This window comes from Bos grunniens, chromosome 22 (genome assembly GCF_055505025.1).
Source record: "Bos grunniens cultivar Pamir isolate PY7600 chromosome 22, Bosgru_T2T1.0, whole genome shotgun sequence".
Lineage (NCBI taxonomy): Eukaryota > Metazoa > Chordata > Mammalia > Artiodactyla > Bovidae > Bos > Bos grunniens.
Window position 1 is genome coordinate 29,102,241 of NC_141186.1, and position 23,692 is coordinate 29,125,932.

The 23,692-nt window shown below is 42.8% G+C and overlaps 1 protein-coding gene across 1 annotated transcript in view; it reads right to left on the bottom strand.

The window, feature by feature from the left end:
* Positions 1–23,692, bottom strand: part of GXYLT2 (glucoside xylosyltransferase 2) — an 85,623-nt gene that overhangs the window by 8,179 nt on the left and 53,752 nt on the right. The window contains exons 4-6 of the mRNA XM_086366722.1: positions 14,796–15,047; positions 13,581–13,704; positions 1,999–2,171 (exon numbers count right to left, since the gene is read on the bottom strand). Of these exons, the coding sequence (XP_086222848.1) occupies positions 1,999–2,171; positions 13,581–13,704; positions 14,796–15,047 (549 nt within the window). The remainder of the gene's footprint in view (positions 1–1,998; positions 2,172–13,580; positions 13,705–14,795; positions 15,048–23,692) is intronic.

Sequence of the window (23,692 nt, forward strand, 5' to 3'; positions counted from 1 at the left end):
CTCTTGCCTGGAGAATCCCATAGAGTCTAGAGTACTATAGTCCATGGGGTCGAAAGAGTTGGACATGACTTACATACTGAACAATAACAGCAAAAGGCAAGAACAGAGAGCTAGTAACTAAGCAGCAGAAAGTGATAATATTGGGATCTGAACCCAGGTCTACTGATGCCCTGACCGGATTGCACTATAGTACACAGTGGTGGAGTGAAGAAATATGTCTTTTATGATGAAGTCTGTCCATCTTTACTCGAGTTTCAGGATGGAGTTAGTGACAGTCCTGATTGAAATGAATGAGAATTGAAGAATTGTCTTTTTAGGCCCAACTGAGGAAACTCAGTTAGTGTATTAGCCAGGCTCCTTTATGAAACATTTATTTGGCCTATTTTCTGATCCACCCAGAAAACAAACAAGACAGATTGTAATTCTAGAAGCACAGTTGCTCAATCCCAGACCAGGGCTGACAGATCACAGAACAACCGAAGGCGTGGTTCTGATGTCCACGTCTGCAGCAGCTTTCTTTAACTTCCATGTGTACTCCTGAATGGGTTTGCATCTGGAGTCAGTGTCTGAATACCGAAATGTGATATCACTAAGTACAGAACACATTTTCTATGTAATTAAATCAGCAGGAACCTGGGGAAGAAAGAATATTAGCTGATAGGTATGTGAAATATTTTCCCTCCATAGAAGACAATTCTGGGGATTCTAGAATTGGAATTCTCTGGGATTCTCTTCGCATGCATGCGTGTTAAGTGGCTTTAGTTGCGTCCGACTCTTTGTGACCCTATGGACTGTAGCCCACCAGGCTCCTCTGTCCATGGAATTCTCCAGACAAAAATACTGGAGTGGGTTGCCATGCCCTCCTCCAGGGGATCTTCCCGACCCAGGGATTGAATCAGTGGTCTCTTATGTCTTGCTTATTGGCAGCTTTGCAAAATGCCTATTTTCATACATGCAAAAATGTATGAAATATTACTATATTGCAGGGCTCACTCCCACTTCACCCCTACCAAGCCCGTTCATGAATCATGAGGGTTCTTGGAAACCCAAGAAAAAAACCCTCTAATAAAATCTATAGGCTATATGTCAGGGATTGGCAATTTTTTGCTGTAAAGGGCTAGACAATAAATGTTTCAGATTCTGTGGGTCATACAGTCTATCACAGTGACTCATTTCTGCTTCTGCAGCATAAAAGTGGCCACAGACAATACATACATGAATGGTTGTCACTATGCTCTGACACGACTCTATTTATGAATGAAGAAATTTGAATTTCACAAAACTTTCTTATGTCACAAACTATTCTTCTGTTCATTTTTTCCCAACTCTTTAAGAACCATTCTTACCCCACATGTCTTACAAAAACAGACCAGATTTGGCCCAATAATTGGCCCAAGTTGGATGACCCCTATAGTCCTGTTTTTTGGAATGAAAGTTTCAAAAGAGAAATCTCTGAAAGTAGCTGTTGCTGGTTTTCCCCCAGCAACTTCAAGGTGAAAGGCAATGTGGAAAGCTGCATTTCCAAAGTATGTGAGTTATAGCAGGCAGGACTTGACTGTTACTTCGGTTTGGCTCCTTGCCTAACTGACCACCTTGACACTTGTTCATTCAACAGGCTGGAGCTGGCAACCAGGCAACATGCTTAGCTTGAGTTGAATAATATAATTTTATTTTTATTGTATTAATATTATGTTTACCCTAACCTATGATCCTTTATTATGGCCAATGGCACAGGGTTTCTCTTTCTGATAGGACATTTCCACCTTCAGCAAACTTATTTCAGGGGAAAAAATGAGTGACTTACTTGGAAATAGTAAGTCAAGAGTGAGTAAGGTACAGTATCAGGTAGCAAGAGGCGTAATGTGACTGACGTTGGGGAAAACTGGTGTAATTCAGTGCTTCTGAGGAATTATTTGACCTTCAAAGTGATGGGTGACCAAAGTGCATGCACTGCATCACACTGATAAGTCTGCTGAACGGGGACGGGAACACACTTACGTCTCGGATTGCCTCATAGAGTGCTTTGAAAGTTGGCTGCTTCTCGTCATGGTAGACACCTCGATTCCCATGCAGGACAGACACACCTTCCCGCTCCGCCTCTCTGCAATTGCTTCCATACATGCAGTGATCAGGACGGTAGTTCCACTGGCAGGGGAACACGTAGAGACACTCTGGAGGTGACAAGAGAAAGACACAATCAGTGTCAGTGATGAAACCAACATTTCCATAAACTGCACACCACACAGGATTTCAAAGCACGTGAGTGAGTGGTAACTCGTAGCCCAGGTTTTGCCATGTTTGTTAACAGTCTGAGTTCAGGAATTGAAGGGTCATGCATTAGTGATGTTGGAGGCCTTACCCCAAAGAGGAGGGTAATACAGCGTCTTGGACAAGAAGGCAAACAATGGCAGCAGACAGCCTGGGAGAGAAACCCAACTCTGTAGATCAAAAACAGTGCAGCCCAGGTCCAGTGACTTAATCACCTGTGTTTCAGTTTCCTCATCCACAAGATGGATGTAATAGGATTGCCCTATTATTGATGATTCAGTTTTTTAAAAGCTCGTGTAAAATGCCAAGCATTCATCTGTGGCCTATGGTGTTAGCAGTTACAATCAACTCTTTGAAAAGGTTTTGTGAAATGGACCAACCCGAAAAATTAGAGTCAAGAGTGAAGCAAAGGTTCCTCTTCAGATTAAAAGGCAAGCAATCAATAGAAACAAAATGAAGGGAAACAAACAAACAAAACACTACAATAGCAAAACAAAAAACAACCCATCCAATGAAAAAGCAAACCAAGAAGAGTTCTCCAACCCTCCCCCAAAAATGAAGTCCCATGTCCCGGTGACTATGTACACTGTGGGTGAGCATGTCATGTCCGTTGTGTACTTGTGTGTCTGCATCTCTAAGTCACAGGTTCTTAGCCAGGGGTGATGCTACTCCAGTCTCTCAGGGCCATCTGGCAGTGTCTGGAGGGAGACACTGGTCATCACAGGGTGAGGCTGCTATTGGTGTCTAGTGCGTTGACACTACGGATGCTCTAAACATCCTCAATGAACAACACAGCCCCCACCACAGTAGCAGTGCCAAGGTCAAGAAACTCAGCTCTGATCCTGTTGGACTCAGTAAATTTCCTCTTGGTGACTAGGATTATAAAATTAGCAAAAAGTTCATAACCCTCAAGCTTCCTGGCTCCTCCTTCCTGTGCCTTTAAGGGCTGGGCCTAGAGGAGGATGAATCAAAGTTCTCTGCAAACATGCGTCACTCATCATGAGAAAGACCTTGTGTGAGAACACAGGAGGCTTGGAACAAATCAATTACCCATGTCAGAAAAGCATTATAAAGATGTGTTGTTGGTTAGGTTGATGGTATTTCCTTCTTATGGAAAGGACTGCTGCTTAGAGGTTATTTACAGAAAGCTTCAACATGGAAAGCAAAGAATGACCCATCACTATACATCCCCCCTGGCAGACGGCGTGTAGTATTTCCACCTCAGAATTTACAGGCCACTGTGGAATTCCCTGGCAGTCCAGTGTTTAGTACTTGGAACTTGCACTGCCAAGGGTGCAGGTTTAATCCTTGGTCCGGGAACTAAGATCCTACAAGCTGCATGGGGCAGCCAAAAAACAAAACAAAATGAAAAACTTACAGACCACTTTGACACCGAAGCACCTTCTAATCCCTAACTGTTCACAAAACACTGTGAGATTTTCCTTTTCTTGGGAGAACTCCATCCCACCATGATGCTTCTCTTACTTGCATTCACCTCCATGCTTGCACGTATGTAATCCACACCTGGGGGAGAGTGGTGCTCATCCTGAAATCATACTATCAGGATGTGAATCCCAATTCCTTTATTAGCTGTGTGACTTCCCTGTACTTGAGTGCAGAGGTTGGATGTGAGGATGGTGGGAGTGAAAATATCTAAATGTACTTTTGTGCTTCTGAACTGCAGCCTGACGCCAGCACAACAGCTGCCCCTTATAACCCAAAGAGTCACTTCACTCCTTTCTGATACTTCCCTAGTCTTTTGGATTTGCAGCCCCTGCTTAAGCACCTGTCAATAATCTCTGCTGAATGAACTGCCCTAGACCCTATCTCTGATTTGGTAAACACATGGGTTGATGGAATCAACACATATTTATTGAATGCTTGCTATGTGTACAGGTCCTGCCTTCATGGAGTTTAAGGTTGGTGATGAATGTTTTTGCCTCCTCCTAAGTAGTGAAAGGATTCTACTACTCCTACACACACACACACACACACACACACACACTCACACACAGTCACACAACCCCCCAAACAAACAAACAAAAATCCCCAAATTTTTCCTCTCTTTGCAGCCTTAGAAGACCAAGCCCATTTAGGGCATTGTTCAAAGGCAAAACACAAACTCCCAGAGGCTAAACAATATGTTACTAAATAACCAATGAATCACTGAAGAAATTAGGAGGAAATTAAAAAATACCAAGAGACAAATGACAATGAAAACACAACAATCCAAAACCTATGGGACACAGCAAAAGCAGTTCTAAGAGGTAAGTTTATACTAATACAATCTTACCTCAACAAACAATAAAAGTCTCAAATAAATGACCTAATCTTACACCTAAAGCAACTAGAGAAAGAACAAACAAAGCCCAAACTTAGTAGAAGGAAAGGAATCATAAAGATCAGAGCAGAAATAAATGAAGTGGAGATGAAGAAAACAATAGCAAAGACCAACAAGACTAAAAGTTGGTTCTCTGAAGATAAAAACAAAACTGATAAACCATAAGCCAGATTCATCAAGAAAAAAAGGGAGAGGATTCAAATCAATAAAATTAGAAATTAAAAAGGAGACGTTGCAATGAACACCACAGAAATACAAAGGATCATAAGCAACTACTATGAGCAACTGTATGTCAATAAAATGGACAACCTAGAAGAAACGGAGAAATTCTCAGAAAGGTACAACCTTCTAGGACTGAACCAGAAAGAAATAGGAAATATGAACAGACCAATCCCAAGTAGTGAAATGCAAACTGTGATTAACAATCTTCCAACAAAGTCCAGGACTAGATGGCTTCATAGGCGAATTCTATTAAACATTTAGTGAAGAATTAAAATCTACCCTTCTGAAACTTCCAAAAGGATTTGAGGTGAGACAGATTCATACATTCAGTAGGTTCAAAATGGACTTCTACCATCTTCTAGCTCTAAAACCTTGGGTGATTTGCTGAAAAGCTTGACTTCAGTTTAGGAGCACTTGTTTAGTTGCTAAGTCATGTCTGACTCTTTTGCAACCCCAGGGACTGTATCCCTCCAAACTCCTCGGTCCGTGGGCTTTCCCAGACCAGAAAACTAGAGTGGGTTGCCACATCCTTCTGCAGGGGATCTTCCCCACCCAGGGACTGAACCCTCGTCTCCTGCATTGACAGGCGGATTCTTTGCCACTGAGCCACCAGGGAAGCCCTTATCATGTGTCACTCACAACCTAACAGCAGAGAGGCTGAGAGCAAGTTCTGGAGTCAATCTGTTAAGACTGAACACCAGCACTCTGCCATGAGTTGCATGAACTCAAGCAAATTACACAATTTTTTCTGGGCCTCAGCTTCATCATCTGTGAAAGGGGGAAGAATTGTACATATCACTTGTAGGATTTGAGGGCGTATTAAATGAGTTCATGTCTAGAAGTACTTGGAACAGTGCTCAGCACATAGGAGGCACACCGGTCATGTAAGCTGCAATCATTACTATTAACACTGTTATTGCTATAACAAGTACTACCTCATTAGGCTGCTAGAAGGATAAAACAAGATAACTTACATGGAAGGAGCCTAGCCCCTAGCATAGTTCCTGACACAGAGTACGTGGTTGGTAAATGTTTTTCAGCAATTGCCTCTAGACCCGCAGGTGGCCAGGCTTTTGTAACCTTTTAGGAGTCGCAGACCTCTCTGGGAATCTCATGAAGGCTTTAGATTCTGCCTTTGGAAAAATATACGAAGAATATTTGCTTACAAGTTTAGGGTTGTGTAGATCTCCTAAAGACCAGCTAAGAATCCCAGCTATTGAAAGCCACATGTGAAATTTGGCCCCAGACAGAATTCAATTAACCTGTTTACCTTCCCTTCAGAACGTTCCAGGGAAAGAAACACAAAACACATTGAGAACAGAATTGAAACACAGATTTGTTCACCACAATGCAAGGCACTGGTGTCAGTGGGTGATAAGGCGCTGCCTCTGCCCTTGGGGAATTTATTCTCTTGTAAGGGAGATAGTATAGAAATGAACACGTTTTATCAGAGTTCATAGAAAGGAAGGCATTTCAGTAAAGCTTTATTTAAACTCAGACATATAGTAAGGATAGGATTCTGACAGAAATAGAAGCCTGGAAGATTTTTTAAGGAGGAGAAAATAGCCTGATGATGGTGAAGAGTTGGGACATCAGAGTGTGTTTTAGAAAAGATAAGGCATTTAATTTTTCAGAGCAACTCAATTTCTGCAAAAGGGTAAGCTAATGGTAGGAACGTTGTCATATAAATAGACTTCTTTGACCTAAGATAGTCAAGAAATATAAATCTATGTATTAGGTTGCAAGTAACCAACTGTAATTCTAACTTGTGAGGCAAAATAATTTTTTTCCTTTGGAAAGAGAGGAGATAGCTCATTTAAAAAAAAAAAAAATTGGTTTCCCTGGTGTCTCAGATGGTAAAGGATCCACTTGCAATGCGGGAGACCTGGGTTCGATCCCTAGGTTGGGAAGATCCCCTGGAGGAGGGTGTGGCAACCCACTCCAGTATTCTTGCCTGGAGAATCACCATGGACAGAGGAGCCTGGTGGGCTACAGTCCGTGGGGTTGCAAAGGGCGGACACGATTGAGCAGCTAAGCACACACAGCACAGCTCCTCAAATCAGAGAGAAAGCTGGACCAGGGCAGTAAATGGGGCAGCTCCCGGGATCCAAGACTAATGAATGTCAGCTTCTCAGCACTGCTGTCAGGATGAACCAGCCTTGCCTACATTCTGCTCTTGGAGTCCCAGACTCAGGTTCCCAGGAGATGGTCTGATGGTTTAGTGCAAGTCAGGGCCGGGCAGGCTCTAAGACTGCATGGGATGGGGAAAGAGTTCCCTGAGAAATTCCCCTGAGAAAACCGGGTGCTGTTAGTAAAAGAAAGGGCAATCAAGTGTGCACAGGCAAAAATAACAGATGTGCGGCCTGGGTGGGAGGGGAGTTTGGGGGAGTATGGCTGAGTCCCTTAGCTGTTCATCTGAAACAATCACAACATTGTTAATCAGCTATGCATACGAAGTCACTTCAGTCATGTCCGACTCTTTTGCGACTCTATGGACTGTAGACCACTGGGGTCCTCTGTCCGTGGGATTCTCCAGGCAAGAGTACTGCAATGGGCTGCCATGACCTCCTCCAGGGGATGTTTCCAACCTATGGATCGAACCAGTGTTTCTTACGTCTCCTGCATTGGCAGGTGGATTCTTTATCATTAGCATCACCCGAGAAGCCCATAATGAGCTATATTCCAGTATAAAATAAAAAGTTGAAAAAAAAAAAACAGATGTGCTTTTTTATTCACAGATATATTTGATGTGGGTTACACTGTGAAACCTCCAAGTAGTTAATGTGTGAAGGAGGAGGAGAAGGGGTACACCAGCATCCTGGGGTGGGTTGAAGATGGTAAACTTCTAAGATCAGCTGATGAACATGTCGTATGGATTACTCATGGTAATTTGGCACATAATCAATAACTATCCCAAAATGAATCTAGTTTAAGCAAGATTATCACAGCTGTCAAAACCTAATGTTTAAAAAATGACAGCACCATGAAATGTGCAAGTTATTTTTTTTTCCACTGTTGAGGAAATAATCGGAGAAGGCAGTGGCACCCCACTCCAGTTCTCTTGCCTGGAAAATCCCATGGACGGAGGAGCCTGGTAGGCTGCAGTCCATGGGGTAGCTACGAGTCGGACACGACTAAGCAACTTCACTTTCAATTTTCACTTTCATGCATTGGAGGAGGAAATGGCAACCCACTCCAGTATTCTTGCCTGGAGAATCCCAGGGACGGCAGAGCCTGGTGGGCTGCTGTCTATGGGGTCGCACAGAGTCAGACACGGCTGAAGCGACTTAGCAGCAGCAGCAGAGGAAATAATACAGTGAATGGTTTTTAAATTCCAAATCCCCAGTGCTTTAAACTGCTGCAATTTATTAAAAAAAAATTTCCAGCTAATCTCTCTGGGTCTTTGCTATTTTTTCTCTCCATTATATATAGATAAAGCAGGTCATTAATTGATTATTTATGAGATTAAAACACCTTAGTGATCCCTTCAGGAGTCTACATTTATTTCCACAGCCTTCTAACTATTTGTAAAGGACTATGTGAATTGATCACTCCTTAAATTTCTGATCATTTCCTACTCTTGGAGTCTCTAAGATGATTGAAAAGTTTGATCATTTTTAACTTCCTGGTGAAATAAGCTTGCTACTTACTATATTCTATCAACAGATCGGAGGCTGTTTGCACTCCTCAGAGCAATTTGTTGTTTTGTTTTTTAATGTCTTATTCTGAAACTAAGCTTTCCCAGCCTCCTCTTCTTCCTTCTTCCAAAATGCACATTGTTCGAGAAAAGGGCAATTCGTTCCTCCATGAAGTAACCTTTGATCACACAATCTGAAGAAGCAACCCTTTCTCTCCAGCCCTGACAGTAGCTCACTCAACCCTACACTTGTTTCCTTCACAGTACTGATCACAGTTGGTGATTCTGAATGACTCGTTTCTATTCTGTGCAAGTCAATCTCTCCCAATAAAAGGTTGCTGTTGCTGCTGCTGCTAAGTCACTTCAGTTGTGTCCAACTCTGCAACCCCATAGACGGCAGCCCACCAGGCTCCCCCGTCCCTGGGATTCTCCAGGCAAGAATACTGGAGTGGGTTGCCATTTCCTTCTCCAATGCATGAAAGTGAAAAGTCAAAGTGAAGTCACTCAGTCGTGTCCGACTCTTAGCGACCCCATGGACTGTAGCCCATCAGGCTCCTCCGTCCATGGGATTTTCCAGGCAAGAGTACTGGAGTGGGGCGCCATTGCCTTCTCCAGTAAAAGGTAGGTTTCGTAAAAAGAGGAACTCTGTGCCCTCTGTTTGCTGCCATACGCCCACTGCCTAGCCCTGGTGCTGGCACCCAGTAGGTACTCAAAAGATAGCTGCTGAATGGGAGAACAAAAGCTTATACCTTCCTCTAGCCTCTGTATCTCTCCCCTTTCTCTGCTTTCTTCCTCTCCTTTCTCTTCCCACCATCCCTTCCTTTCACATTCCTGACTGTGCTCTTTCTCTTTGATTTCCTTCCCTCTTTAACTTCAGTCTATTAATCCCATTCCTCCAACCAGTCAATACACCTCTGAAGACCAACTCCATTTGGTCTTTGAAGCGCCATTTAAGGTGCTAAGACTCGCACTGCAATCACTTGATGAAGACAAAGTAGACACAACGCTCTCTCACAAGGACCCAACAATCTTCATTCTTGCACTTCAGATCAGAGTTCATGAACTTCCCAGATAATGATCTGTTATCAGTTTCCAGGACAGGCCTAAAACCAAATAACTGGGCCTGTCCACTCCAAAACACACGCATAACTGCCAGCTGTTGGGTGTTTTTGGTGGGTGAGTAAATAGTGTGGCTGTCCACCAGGTGCTAAACCCCAGTGACCCAGACAGGATGAGAGAACAAGGCCTGACTGGGCCTCTGAAGAAGCTTGTTCCATGTGACTGGGTGTCTTGCTCCCTGTGGCCCCAGAAAATCCTCCTGACTCCTTTGTATCAGATTCAACTCATGGACGATCTACGTACATACTCCCCTTGTGTTTCAGCTCCTCTCTCTCTTCCGGGACAGAACCCTACCACTTCTACTGTGGTGGGATGTCCTGCCTTGTCATCTGTACTTAGCTGGTTTCATTTCCTCTCCTGCCCACACGCACTGTTCTAGAAACTGTTTCTGAAGAAGGGACAGATCCAGGTAGTCATGTTTGAGAGAGGAGAAAGGCACGTTCTTGTTCCTCTGGCCCCTCATGACCGGAACAAGGGCAGTCTCCTCATCCGAAAAAATAAAACTGGTTTAGAGCTGGCTGAGAATCAGCTGATAGGCTGGACCAGAACAATCTCCCTCTCTGTCTTTCTCTCCTTCAAGAATCTAAGACATAAAAAAGAAAAAAAAAAAAAAAAACCCTATTATCACTGGTATGGACTTGTAAGGTTCTGTTGACCTGATGTTGGGCCATGTACAAGCAAAGAATATTGCTGGAGAGATGGAATGGAATCAGATGAGCAGAAGCAATAAGACAGATATCCCGAGGCCTCTGAGGGATGAAGAAATCAGCTTTGGTCCTGAGCAGCTGCCCAGAGATGGTTCTCATGAAGTATGGTATGATTTGACCCATGTGTTCATGGGACTGGCACCTGGACCCCTACTTAGTTGGTCTGAGTAGAATTTTATTCCCTGAAACCTAAGTATATTTGAATCTAAGCACATCTTTCTAAATAGGGTTCTCTGTGAGCTCTTGTCAAATTTACCCTTTCTACAGAACTCTGCTCTTGACTCAAATTCACCTATAAAGATGTGAGTTCAGTCTTCCATTTCTTGATGAAACTGCCTCGGCTCACTGCCAGGAAAAGTCCCATGGGATGAGTTACCTGTGTATCTCCCATGGGCTTCAGCTGTCGCCTCGTGAGTCAGTTCAGTACTCAGCATGACAATTACACACCCACAGGCATTTACTATCTAACTATAGCAAGAGTTTCAAAACATTTTTAAGCTAATGACTTGTAGACCTGTTTTAGTGATATGATTGGCTACAGAAAGCTATAAGAATGAAAATATTCTAGATATGGGCTCAGGTTTTGTGTGTATTGCTTCACCCATAGCAACCCAGAGAATCATAACAATAAGCATGTTTATTTCCTGAGTCATGGCCAATTTTCTCTTCCTCTCTCCTTTCCGGGATAAAGGTAACACCTTTTTTTTTTCTCTTCAAATACTGTTTGTTCTGGTTTATAGAAAGTGCTTCCAATCAATATAAACGAAGAAAAACCTTTAATATGATGGATATCACTGGATTTCAGGTCAAACAGCTCATGTTTGATAAAGGATCTGAATAAAGCATGAAAGATCAAAGGCAAGCCATACAAAAGAACGCTCAAAGAGACACCTAATACTTATTGACCTAAAGTTAGGAAACTCAGTTATTTACTTGCTACTGCTCAGACTCAGGATTCAGAACAACTTCCTAATTATTTTATAAAATCCTGTACTCAATGGATCTAAGATGGGCAGTGGGGCACCATTAAATTCAGCTGGTTTTCAGATTAATTAAAGACAAGGGTCTTGGTCTAATGGCAGAGCTGCTTGTGACCACCTTTGAGGATTATTTACTCACTGATCATATCCTCAAATACTCTGCAACAGGCTAAGAAGATATCTGGGGAGGCAACTGCGCAGATCTTTTGAATTCCTCAGTTTGGGAATATGGACAGATAGGCTATGGAAGAGAGTTTAAGCCACACAACAGAGAGGGAAAATGCAATAAAGCAGTGGTCCCCAACCTTTTTGGCACCAGAGACCAGTTTTGTGGAAGACAATTCTTCCATGGACCAGGCTTGCGGGGGTGTGGTTTTGGGATGATTCAGGCACATTACACTTATTGTGCACTTTATTTCCATTATTATTACATCAGCTCCACCTGAGAACATCAGGCATTAGATCCTAGAGACTGGGGACCCCTGAAATACAGGACAAAATAATGCAGGAGAGAGACACATTTGGGGAAAACTGCACAGCTCTTTAGACACCCCCCCTCAACTAGGGGACCTTCCCCTCCCCCTAAAGGCATGGGGCTGGAGTTGGAAAGGCCTGGGCTTGTACCCCTGCTCTGGCATTCATTAGCTTACGCCACAAATTATTTAACTCTCTTTCATTTGGTACCATTGTCTGTAAAATGGGGGTTCTATCATAGTTCCTATGAAAATTAAATAAGAAAATGCTCAGAACTACACCTGACACGCAGTAAATAATCAACATCAGTCGTTATTCCTTAGCTTCAGGCTCCTGGCCAACATGCTGCCAACATCTGCTTCCTCCCCCCCAGGAATTTGGAAGTGGGATGAAGTTAGTCTTTCCTTGTGGCTGGACCTGGAGAGTGAAACTGTGGTACTGTGCTATGAGCACAGAATGAGAACCTTCGAAGAGAGGAATGCACAGCCTCAGTGGGAGAAGGGAAGTCCTGCCTGGGCTGCTTAGCCTTTTCCCTTGCCTGTTTCAGGTCTTCCTGTTCTAGGTTTCTACAGAACACCAGTTTGCTTATTAAAAAAAGTACCCTTTGTGTTTAGACTAACTCCAGGGGCCTTTTATTTGTAGCCAAGAGTCCTACTCACTATAACTAGACCTAGAAAAAAAAAGATGGAATCTGCTTAAGAAGAAAAAGGAGGAGGGGCTGACTTTAAAGTCCCTGTTGCCATCAGAGTGAAATGGATTAAAACACACCACAAACCAACAGCCAACACACCCCCTTCATCACAAGAGTTAGTATCGGGAATCTTTCCCGGAAATGAAGTCCATTATGTATCAACCTGCTTTTTCTCTTTTCCAGGATTTGCTCCTTTTTGATTCAAAGACATATGAGATTAGGCTTTGTTTCAGAATTTTATAAAAAACCAAATACAGGTACATACAGAGACAGAAGTCTTAGAAAACAGGAGCCTCTATTTCAGGATTTTTTTTTTGTTTTTTGGTCACATCGCATGGCTTATGGGACCTTAGTTTCCGAATGGGGATCAAACCCTGGTTCAGGGTGGTGAAAGTCCAAGTCTTAACCACTGGACCACCAGGAAATTCTCTATTTCAAGATTTTTAAAGACCAAGGAGAGTCCTAAGTAGGTTATGGTGAGAAGTGATTTTTTTTCCCCAGAGATCTTTCTCAAAGAGAAAACATGGTTTCGATTTCAATCACATTAAGTAAGAGTGTAGTAAAGATGAAAGAAAACAAGGAAATGTTCAGCTTTAGGCGTCAATATAAAAACACAGACCAGAAACTTACATCCCCCTTCCTTCCCCAAGTCCACCAAATCACTGACTTGAAAAATTTCTTTGCTCCAGGTGGAAAGAAAGAGGGATATGTATTCTTGGTCCCTCTTCTACATTGTTTTAACCCTGAACAAGTCCCTTCACTGTCAGGATCCCAAGAATCAAGTCTCTTCAATCTAGCAATTGTTCAGGCTATAGAGGGCCTTGCACTTAGATTATAATGTTTTCATTTAGGTCTGTGCCACTCACTTATTTTGCCTGTACTTCTTCAAAGCATGGCATGGAAAAACCCAAAAGATATTTTTGAAAAATGGAGCCCAGTGTTGGAGGTTTCAACATTTGACCTTTTGTGCTGGCAGCGAGAGGACGACCCACGTGAGACCCCAAGGGCGGATGAAAAGGCCCCCTTTGCAGGGGACACAGGCACAATTCAGGCTCCGCCAACACAGCCCAGGCTGGAATGTGTTCTGTGGGGTGAGGTGGGCGAACTCCTCCATGAACCACGTTCTCAAAAGAGAACCTACCTGGGTTGAAGTAAAAAATAATATTTAATAAGTCCTGGTCTCCCCACGTGATGGCATTCTTGTACTTCTGGTAGAGAGGGTACAACATGTCCTCCCAAGCCAAGCCTGTTGAAATCATGCTGTTCTGGAAAAGACAAAACCATCACAGTGGCTACGGTATGACAAATACATCTGATCTGCTGAGTATCGGTGTACAGGGACAAGTTCTGCCCTGTACTCTCTGCCCCCCAGAGTGAAAATGACATCAACAGAGGAAGCGTCCTGCTGGCCTCAAGGCATAGGACAAAGCAGAATTAGGACTGGAGTGCGTACACACGGATGGCAGACGGACCCGGAACTAGAAGCAGGCCTATGGCTTCTCAGAAAAGCAGGCCCCGGATCAAACCCTTCTTTGTTACACTGAATTCTTGCCTCTGAAGTGAAGGAACAAAATACAGATACCATAATTAAGGTATCTTAAGGAAAAATACCTTTTCCTTATCTCACAACAATTATTTATTTTTAAGACAAAAGCAACGTATTCACACTAAATATTCAGACAGCACACAAAGATGTAAAAAGTAAAGATATTTTTCCTTCTGCTTCCTACAATTCACATTCCCACTTTGTCTAGATGGAGCCACAATTAATGGCCAGTTTCTTAGGTATTCTTCTGGAAATTTCTAAGGCATAAAAGGAATCACACCCTATGGTACCATGTTTTGTTGCATTTAAATTTTTTCACTTAATGTTTTTTTAGAAATCTTGCTTATCTTACTTATAGATTTGACCTAATCCTTTTTAGTAGGAGGATAATTCTTTTTGACTTGTTCTCTATTGATGTTCACTTAGGTTCTTCCAGTTCTTTGCCAAGATAAAAGCTGAGGCCTTCTTCATTTATCTCTGTATATTTGTGTAAATTTATCCCTAGGGTAATTCCAAGAAGTTCTCCAAAGTTTTGGAAGGCTGAGATACACACAGGGTTTAAAGATGGAATTCAGAAATGCAACATAATGTTCCCGAATAGTAACTCTGTTGAAGAGCTTTAAATTCCATAATCACCTGGGATTTTCCTAAACCAACAAATATTCTGTAACTTTCCAAATGCCTTTCTCTTCCCTGGCTTTTTCTACAAGCCATTTACTTCTAAAGTCAATACACTGACACTCCAGGAACATCACGCTGAAAAGACAAAGCCTTGATGTTTAAAAAAGGAAATATAAACTACTTTCTTACCTTGAACTGGGCACTTCTTATCCGAGTTAAATTCATTAGCATGACTCCTGAGTTAACCCCCGCGGAGCCATAGAAAGGATGCCGGGCAAAGCGGCTGTACCAGCCAATCTTGGGGATTTCATGCTCGGGGGCCATGGCTGCAAGCTGCGTGGAATTAAATTGCCTCAGAAGCTTCCAGATGTCATCAACAGGTCTCAGAAAGAGAACATCGGTGTCCACGTAGAGAAGGGAGTCCACGTCCCTTAAAATTACCTTTGTATGTATTGGGTGAGGAGGGAAAACATGACAAGTCAGAAACAAAGGAAGTGGCCCGAGAGGTCAACATTGACACTGATTTCATTGATGAACGCTAATCCTACAAAGGGTATCACTCTTAGCTCCCATTCCTTTCTTCTCCTTGGACTTCAGGGAGAAGTGTCAATCAAAGCCTAGACGCTCAAAGAAAGATCAATCTTGAACCGGATTGGTGCAGTTCCAGGACCCTTAACTATATTTGGTAAGGGTTAAACTTCCCAGGGAGTGAGAATATCAGCAAATGACTACTTTATTCTTCTTCTTCCATCCTCCAGTAAGGCCATCTGTCTTTCTCTTTTAGTTTTTTCTTGGAAAATCTAGGGCAGGCATTAGAAACTTGAAGCTGGACAACTAGGCTAGTTCATGCCAGGCTTTAGGGTAAATCCTCTGTCTCTGGATCCATTTCTTCCACTGTTGGTGGGTATGGCTCTGCATCTTTTCGAAATGATATTTTCAACTAAGGTTTAGACTTGGGAATAGGCAAAGCAAGTCATTGGCCAGCTTTGTCTGCAGGGACTGGCAAATGCTTTTCTCTACATGGCTAGGGAATAATATTTTAGGCTCTGTTGCAGCTTCTCAACTCTGTTGTAGGATAAAAGCAGCCATGGACAATATATAAACAAATGGGCATGGGTGATTCCAGTAATACTTTACTTGGGAACACTTAAATTCAAATTACATATAATCTTTAGATGTCACAAAACCTTCTTCTTATGTTTCTTTTGTCAACCATTTGAAACATAAAAGACGTTCTTGACTCAAGGGCTCTGGTTTTTCCACCTCTGTTGTAGATCATTCAAGTCAGCCACCTTAAGTAAATAAGTTCTCCTTTGCTAAATGCTTATTTGCTTACCAGAATTGTGCCCTGGGGTCTGAGACTTCAGAGCCATTGTTATTATAGTAATGGGGTTATTTACCTTGTTTTGTTATTGTCCCGCCAAATTTAGAGGTAGCTTAACCAAAGAAGGATCATCACCCTAAAACTATAACAACACTTGTTATGGCCTGAAAGAGTCTTTCTAAAATGCATATGTTGAAGCTCTAACACTCAATGTGATGGTATTTAGAGATGGGGGTCTTTGGGAGGTAATTACACTTACTTGAGGTCCTGAGGGTAGAACCTTCAAGATGGGATGTGTGTGTGCGTGCTCAATCATGCCACCAGGCTTCTCTATGGGATTCTCCAGGCAAGAATACTGGAGTGGGTTGCCATTTCCTTCTCCAGCAAGACAGGATCCGTGTCCTCATTAAAAGAGACATCAGACAGCTTGTGTCTCTCTCTTGCTCACTTGCTCTTGCACTCATCTCACTCTCGCTCGCTCTCTTCCTGCCATGTGAGAACATAGTGAGAAGGGCAGCAGTCTGCATGCCAGAGAGAGGGTTCTCACCCTGATCTCAGACTTCCAGCTTCTAGAACTATAAGAAAATACATTTCTGTGGTTCAAGTCACCCAGTTATGGTATTTTGTTGGCAAGTTAAGACATTCCACTGAGATCCTAATATTTAAAATTGATGAACATGGGCACCATATGACACAGCCATCATAGAGATTTCAGTTTTGAATAATTTTAAAACTTACATGATTAGTTGTAACATTTATCTTTCCTTCCTCATGTAGTAGAGGAATAGAATTTACATGTCAATAAAATGAAATAAAAAACAATGATCATCTACCATGTCACAACAGATTATCCAAATTAAAAAAAAAAACATGTAACCTTGTTAAATACTTGGTAAATACATTAATCATTGCTGGGAATTCCAGCACTTATCCCAGGAAAAGTTCTGTTAGTAACAATACTGCTGCTGCTGCTGCTGCTAAGTCGCTTGAGTCGTGTCTGACTCTGTGTGACCCCATAGACGGCAGCTCACCAGGCTCCCCCGTCCCTGGGATTCTCCAGGCAAGAACACTGAAGTGGGTTGCCATTTCCTTCTCCAATGCATGAAAGTGAAAAGTCAAAGTGAAGTCACTCAGTCGTGTCCGACTCTTAGCGACCCCATGGACTGCAGCCCACCAGGCTCCTCCATCCATGGGATTTTCCAGGCAAGAGTACTGGAGTGGGGTGCCATTAAATTAGAGAATTTAAAAAAAAACTGAACTGAGATATTCAGTGATAGATATACAAGAGATTTTAAAGACATATTAAGGACATTAAAAAGCATGTCAAACATCTCATTATGATTTTATAATGATTATAGGTTGAAATGATAAAATTTTGGATATACTGAATTAAAATGTTATTAAAATTAGTTTCATGTTTTTTTCTTTTTCAACATAAATACTACCGACTGAAAAATTACATAGCTGTGCAGATACAATTTCCTTTTACACTACAAATGGTAGCAGAGCACAAACAATGTCTCCAGTCTTCTTGCTTTCTTTTTATTTTGTATTGGGGTATAGCCAGTTAACAACGCTGTGACCGTTGCAGGTGAACATCAAAGGGACTCAGCCATACATGTACATGTCTCCATTCCTCCTCAAACTCTCCACCCACCCAGGCTGCCACATGACATTGTTGCTTGCCTTTTTATTAACCAAAACAATACATGTAGGAGGGCTTTCCATTCAGTACACAGAGATTTTATCTACTTATTTTTATGTATAGCGTTCTATTGTGTGGATCTACCATAATTTTTTTAATCATCTAAATAGAACATTTAGATTCTTCTCAAGCTTTTGTTATCATAAACAAGGTCACAATGAAAAAAAAAACCCTCATCTTAATTCAAGTGTACAACACTTTGGTGGGCTCTTTTGGGTATACAGATCATATTTCAAAATAGACATCTAAAAGTAGACTAATGATACATCTCAGGGACAGCACAGCGGATAGTCCTTAGGAATCTTGACTCTGGCATTCCTGAGTTCAAATCCTGGCATCATGAGCCCTGTGGCTCTGGATGAATTCCTTGGTCTTTCCAGGCCCCCATTCCCCATCTGTAAAAAGCAGAAAGCAAGACCTCTACCACTACCACCCCTGTCCCCGGATTGTCACAATCATCCAGTGAGTAAAAGACACAAGGAACTTGGTACACAGTAAGTACTCAATAAATAGCCACACAGCCTGGATGGAAGGCAGTTCGGGGGGAGAATGCATACATGTATATGTATGGCTGAGTCCCTTCACCGTTCACCAGAAATTATCTTGTTAACAATCAATTATACCCCAATACAAAATAAAAACTCAATAAATAAATAAATAGCCACACTGCTACTATAAGAAGTCTCTGTGCTTTTTCTTTGAAAATGTTGACTTAAAAAAAAAACTCGCAACCTAAAAGTTGAGAGTTATGTTTTATTCGGCAGAAATTTCTAGGACTGAAGCCCAGGAGGTAGCATCTCAAGTAGCCCTGAGAGAACTGCTTCAGAGAAGGTGGGAGGATGCAACGGGGCGGGGGCGGGTGAGGGTGGGGTGGGCAGGAAGGAACCAGGTTATACAGAAGTTTGCAACAAAGGCCATGCGGTTTGAATATCAAAAGAATTTTTGTGATTTAAGGAAAACCAAGTATCTCAAGTTAAGGAATTTAGCGCTTTTCTATGTATGCTGCTGCTGCTGCTGCTACTAAGTTGCTTCAGTCGCGTCCAACTCTGTGTGACCCCATGGACTGAAGCCTACCAGGCTTCTCCGTCCATGGGATTCTCTAGGCACAGGAAGATGCAAGAGTCTGGCTCACTGAAATCATTCCTTTCATATGCATCTCAGTTATCTGGGGCCAGTATCCTGAGTTTTTCCCATTCTGAGATCCTCAGTGCTCACCTTAGGGAGTGGTTGCAACCTGAGGGTTGCCTAATCTCTCAGGTACTCTCCTTCCTGAATGCCCATGCTGCTGCTGCTGCTGCTGCTAAGTTGCTTCAGTCGTGTCCGACTCTGTGTGACCCCATAGATGGCAGCCCATCAGGCTCCTCCATCCCTGGGATTCTCCAGGCAAGAACACTGGAGTGGGTTGCCATTTCCTTCTCCAATGCATGAAAGTGAAAAGTGAAAGTGAAGTCTCTCAGTCGTGTCTGACTCTAGCGACCCCATGGACTGCAGCCCACCAGGCTCCTCCGTCCATGGGATTTTCCAGGCAAGAGTACTGGAGTGGGGTGCCATTGCCTTCTCCTCCTGAATGCCCATAGAGCTCAGAAATTCACATTTGGAGGGCTGGAATGGCTGATGACTCTGGCATCCTTGCTTACTGATATGGCAGGAAATATTCCATTTCTCAAAAACTTCAAATGTAGTTAGTTACCATTTGCATCAGTGGCCATAGTACTTCAAAGCATGTGTTGACCATAAAGTGTTTTTTAAACAGGCAAAGTCTAGTAGAGAAAAAAATGGAAGTTTTTGAACCTTTCTAATAGAATCCACTTATTACTTTGACTGAAAACAAGAGCACAAAGGTCTCTTTACTCTTTATCTGAGAAAAAAAAAACAAAAACAAAACAGGAGAAAAACCCAACTCCTTCTATAACACTGCGTCTCCTGAGGCTAATTCTGCAGCAATTATTGGTGGTATTAATTTGAAGAGGATCACTGTGGCCACGTTTTAATGGTCAGAGGAATACGAAAGGGTATAAAATCAGCCATTCTAATTCTCTTATGGAAATTAGCACTAGAAATGAGGCCTTTGGTTTCTAAGAGAAGGGCAAAAAGAGGCATAGGCACAGACAATAGCTATTTGTATACAAAGCTGCTCTGGTTCCATTCATCATCCCAACCTGGGCAGCTGCCTCGGGGAACCCTGCTGGCTCTCTGTGCTAAGTAAGGATCAAAGGCTGGCCATGGGCAGCAAGATTATCAGGGGCCACTGGCTCTCATTCAAGTTCATTATTTGCTCCAACCTTACTCTGACTTTGACAGCACAACTCTGTGGCAGGAAGTTTTGGCTTTGAAATCTAATTACTTGTGTTCAGATTCTGTTTCTACTACTAACTGTGGTCTTGAGCAAGCTGGTTCGAGCCTTCTAAGCCTTATTTTCCTTATCTTGTAGGTGGGATCGGTCACTCACTTTAGAGTGTTGTTGGGATGATTAAATGAGATAATGCATGTGAAGCCCCTGGCACACACACAATGCGGACTTAAATGCTGTGTGATAGTCTTACTGTCTCACTCTCAGGAGGGCTAGTTCCTTGATTCACAGCCCAGTAACTGGCTGCCATAGTGGTAGCAGTAGCAGCAGTAGCAGTAGTAGTAACAGTATGAGGCATATTATCTGTTCTCAAGGAAGTTTAGTTGGGAAGGCAGATAAAGCAAAGAAAGATGTGCTAATGGTAGGGGTAGCACAGAAGCACAAATAAGGTCCCCCTAAACCAGTTTGGAGTGAAAACAAGGAAGGCTTACCAGATGAAGTGACATCTAAGCCAAGAGATTAGTAGTGAAGAACAGGGCAAAGAGTGTTAAATAGAACAGCATGTGAAAAGACCCAGTAACCAGGAGAGAACAACACATAGGCAAGTTGGCTGATGGGCCTGAAGCTTAAAGCAGGAGAGCCAGGAGCCAGGGGTGGGGAGAGATTAGGCTGGTCAAGTGGGCAGGGGCCTGATCAGGACCTACGCAGACAAATTTGAACTTGACCCTGAGAGCAATGGGGAGATGTGAAATAATTTGAACCAAGGCAATGGCACCCCACTCTAGTACTCTTGCCTGGAAAATCCCATGGACAGAGGAGCCCAGTAGGCTGCAGTCCATGGAGTCGCTAAGAGTCAGACACGACTGAGTGACTTCACTTTCACTTTTCACTTTCATGCATTGGAGAAGGAAATGGCAACCCACTCCAGTGTTCTTGCCTGGAGAACCCCAGGGACGGGGGAGCCTGGTGGGCTGCCGTCTATGGGGTTGCACAGAGTCAGACACGACTCAAGCGACTTAGCAGCGGCAGCAGCAGCAGCTTCCTCTCCTACCCTCATCGTTCACATCCAATCCTCAGCAACTCTCATGCACTCTTCCTCCAAAATACACCTGAATTTGCCCATCTCTCTTTCTTTCTGCTGCCTCACCCTCAGTCCAAGGCACCATTATAGCTCTCCTAGAATTCTGGAAAGGTCCATTCACTGGCATTCCTCCTCCGATCTATTCCTAACAGAGTAGCCAGAACAATTTTTTAAACTCCAGTGTCATTTCTTCTTGGACCCATGGGTTATCTACAAGGCGGGGGGGGGTGCTAATTTCCAAATATTTGGGATTTTCCAGGTACCTTTTTACTGTTTGTTTCTAATTTAACTTCCTTATACTCAGGAAGCATACTCTGCATGATTTCAATCCTGTCCCTTTCACTGAGACTTGTTTTATGGCCCAGCATTTGGTGAATGCTGAATGTTTATCCTGCAGTTGTTGGGTGGAGCATTCTATAAATTCTATAGCTACTGATTAGGTCAGCTGGTTGATAGTGTTGTCAAGGATTTCTAGGTCCTAACTGATTTTCTGTTTACTTATTTTAACCACAGGAGCTCTACGGAGTTCTATCTTCAGACACAAAGAGAGGAGAAATATGAAATTACTGCAAGTTCATTTACGTCAACAGATATGATCTGGGAGCCATCGTTAATTTTCACACTAACAAACAATTACCAAAAACAAAGAGTGCTGAAGTCTCCCACACTAACTGTGGATTTGTGTAGTTCTCCATTTCTCTAAGCATGGTTTTGCTTTCTACAGCTAGAAGCTCTGTTATTAGGCTTTTAGGTGCATACTCATTTAGAGTGGAAGTGAAAGTATAGAGTGAAAAAGTTGGCTTAAAGCTTAACATTCAGAAAACGAAGATCATGGCATCCGGTCCCACCACTTCATGGGAAATAGATGGGGAAACAGTGGAAACAGTGTCAGACTTTATTTTTCTGGGCTCCAAAATCACTACAGATGGTGACTGCAGCCATGAAATTAAAAGATGCTTACTCCTTGGAAGGAAAGTTATGACCAACCTAGATAGCCTATTGAAAAGCAGAGACATTACTTTGCCAACAAAGGTTCGTCTAGTCAAGGCTATGGTTTTTCCTGTGGTCATGTATGGATGTGAGAGTTGGACTGTGAAGAAGACTGAGCACCGAAGAATTGATGCTTTTGAACTGTGGTGTTGGAGAAGACTCAAGTCCCTTGGACTGCAAGGAGATCCAACCACTCCATTCTGAAGGAGATCAGCCCTGGGACTTCTTTGGAAGGAATGATGCTAAAGCTGAAACTCCAGTACTTTGGCCACCTCATGCGAAGAGCAGACTCATTGGAAAAGACTCTGATGCTGGGAGGGATTGGGGGCAGGAGCAGAAGGGGACGACAGAGGATGAGATGGCTGGATGGCATCACTGACTCAATGGACGTGAGTCTGAGTGAACTCCAGCAGTTGGTGAGGGACAGGGAGGCCTGGCGTGCTTCGATTCATGGGGTCGCAAAGAGTCGGACACGACTGAGCGACTGATCTGATCTGATCTGATGCTCCTGATGGATTGAGCCTCATATCATTATGAAAGATCCAGAGGGCTTTTTAAAAAACATATTAGATGATACCACTTTCATCTTTAAACCTCTTCAAGAGTTTTCACTGCACTTTCGTTACTCATGAACCATGGTCCCTAAAAGATAGACATACTCTGTGACCCTAGGGGGCACCGAGTTCTTATCAGTGGTGATCTTTCACCTCCTAGCACAACTCTGGCTTTAAGACCTTCAGCTTTTCATTATGGCTCAATTACTGTCAAAGTCAACACAGGGTAGGGAGCAAAACAGACTTAATAGGAAGCCAAAAACTTCCACTTCTCTTCCTGCCTATATATAGCCAGAGTTTCCACTGTCAGAGACACACTTACACCTTTGCTTAGTTAGAAACTAACACATAAGTCCCCCATGTTCAAAAAGAACACATAAAGTAGAAACTATCCCATTTAACAAAGGAATTATCTTTTGGAAAAGGATTTGTTTGTTTTTTGGTTTGTTGTGCTTTGTTTTTGGCCGTGCAGCATGGCTTGTGCGATCTTAGATCCCTTATGAGGGATGGAACCTGGGCCACAGAGCCCTAACCACTGGACAGCCAAGGAATTCCCAGGAATCATCTTTTGATCTCTCTAATGATCTCTCTCACTTTATTCCCTAAATTCAAAGCACCCAAGGTGAAGGAGATAAGGTGCTCAAATCTGCTGAAAAACAGTGCATCTATAGTTTATGAAATACATGTGCAGCTCTGATGCTTTAGTTAGTTTCAAGGTTTGTGAGCTCTTGTTTTAGACAATTGCCTAAAGTATCAAAACTGTGATTAGTGTGAAATTAATGATGCCCCCAAATCATATCTGTTGATATAAATCAGTTAACAGTAACTTCACATTTCTCTCCCTTTCCTTGGCTCTCGAGATTAAGCTCTAGGGAGCATCTGTGATTTAGGATAAATGTCATCCCCAGCCTGTGAGCAAAGTGCTACTAACAGATTGCCACATGTGAGGCAGAGCTTTCCACTTACCATTTTTGAATGCCCAGCTCCAACTCAGCCTGCAGGTATAAGCTCAGGTGTGGCCTCCTCAGAAATGCTTACCCAAGAGCCTCCTTCCTCTTGCCTTCCAGCCTCTCCATCACCCCACTATACTACCTCTGTCCACAACCAAATTATTTTCTCATCTCATTGCCTTCCCCAATTAG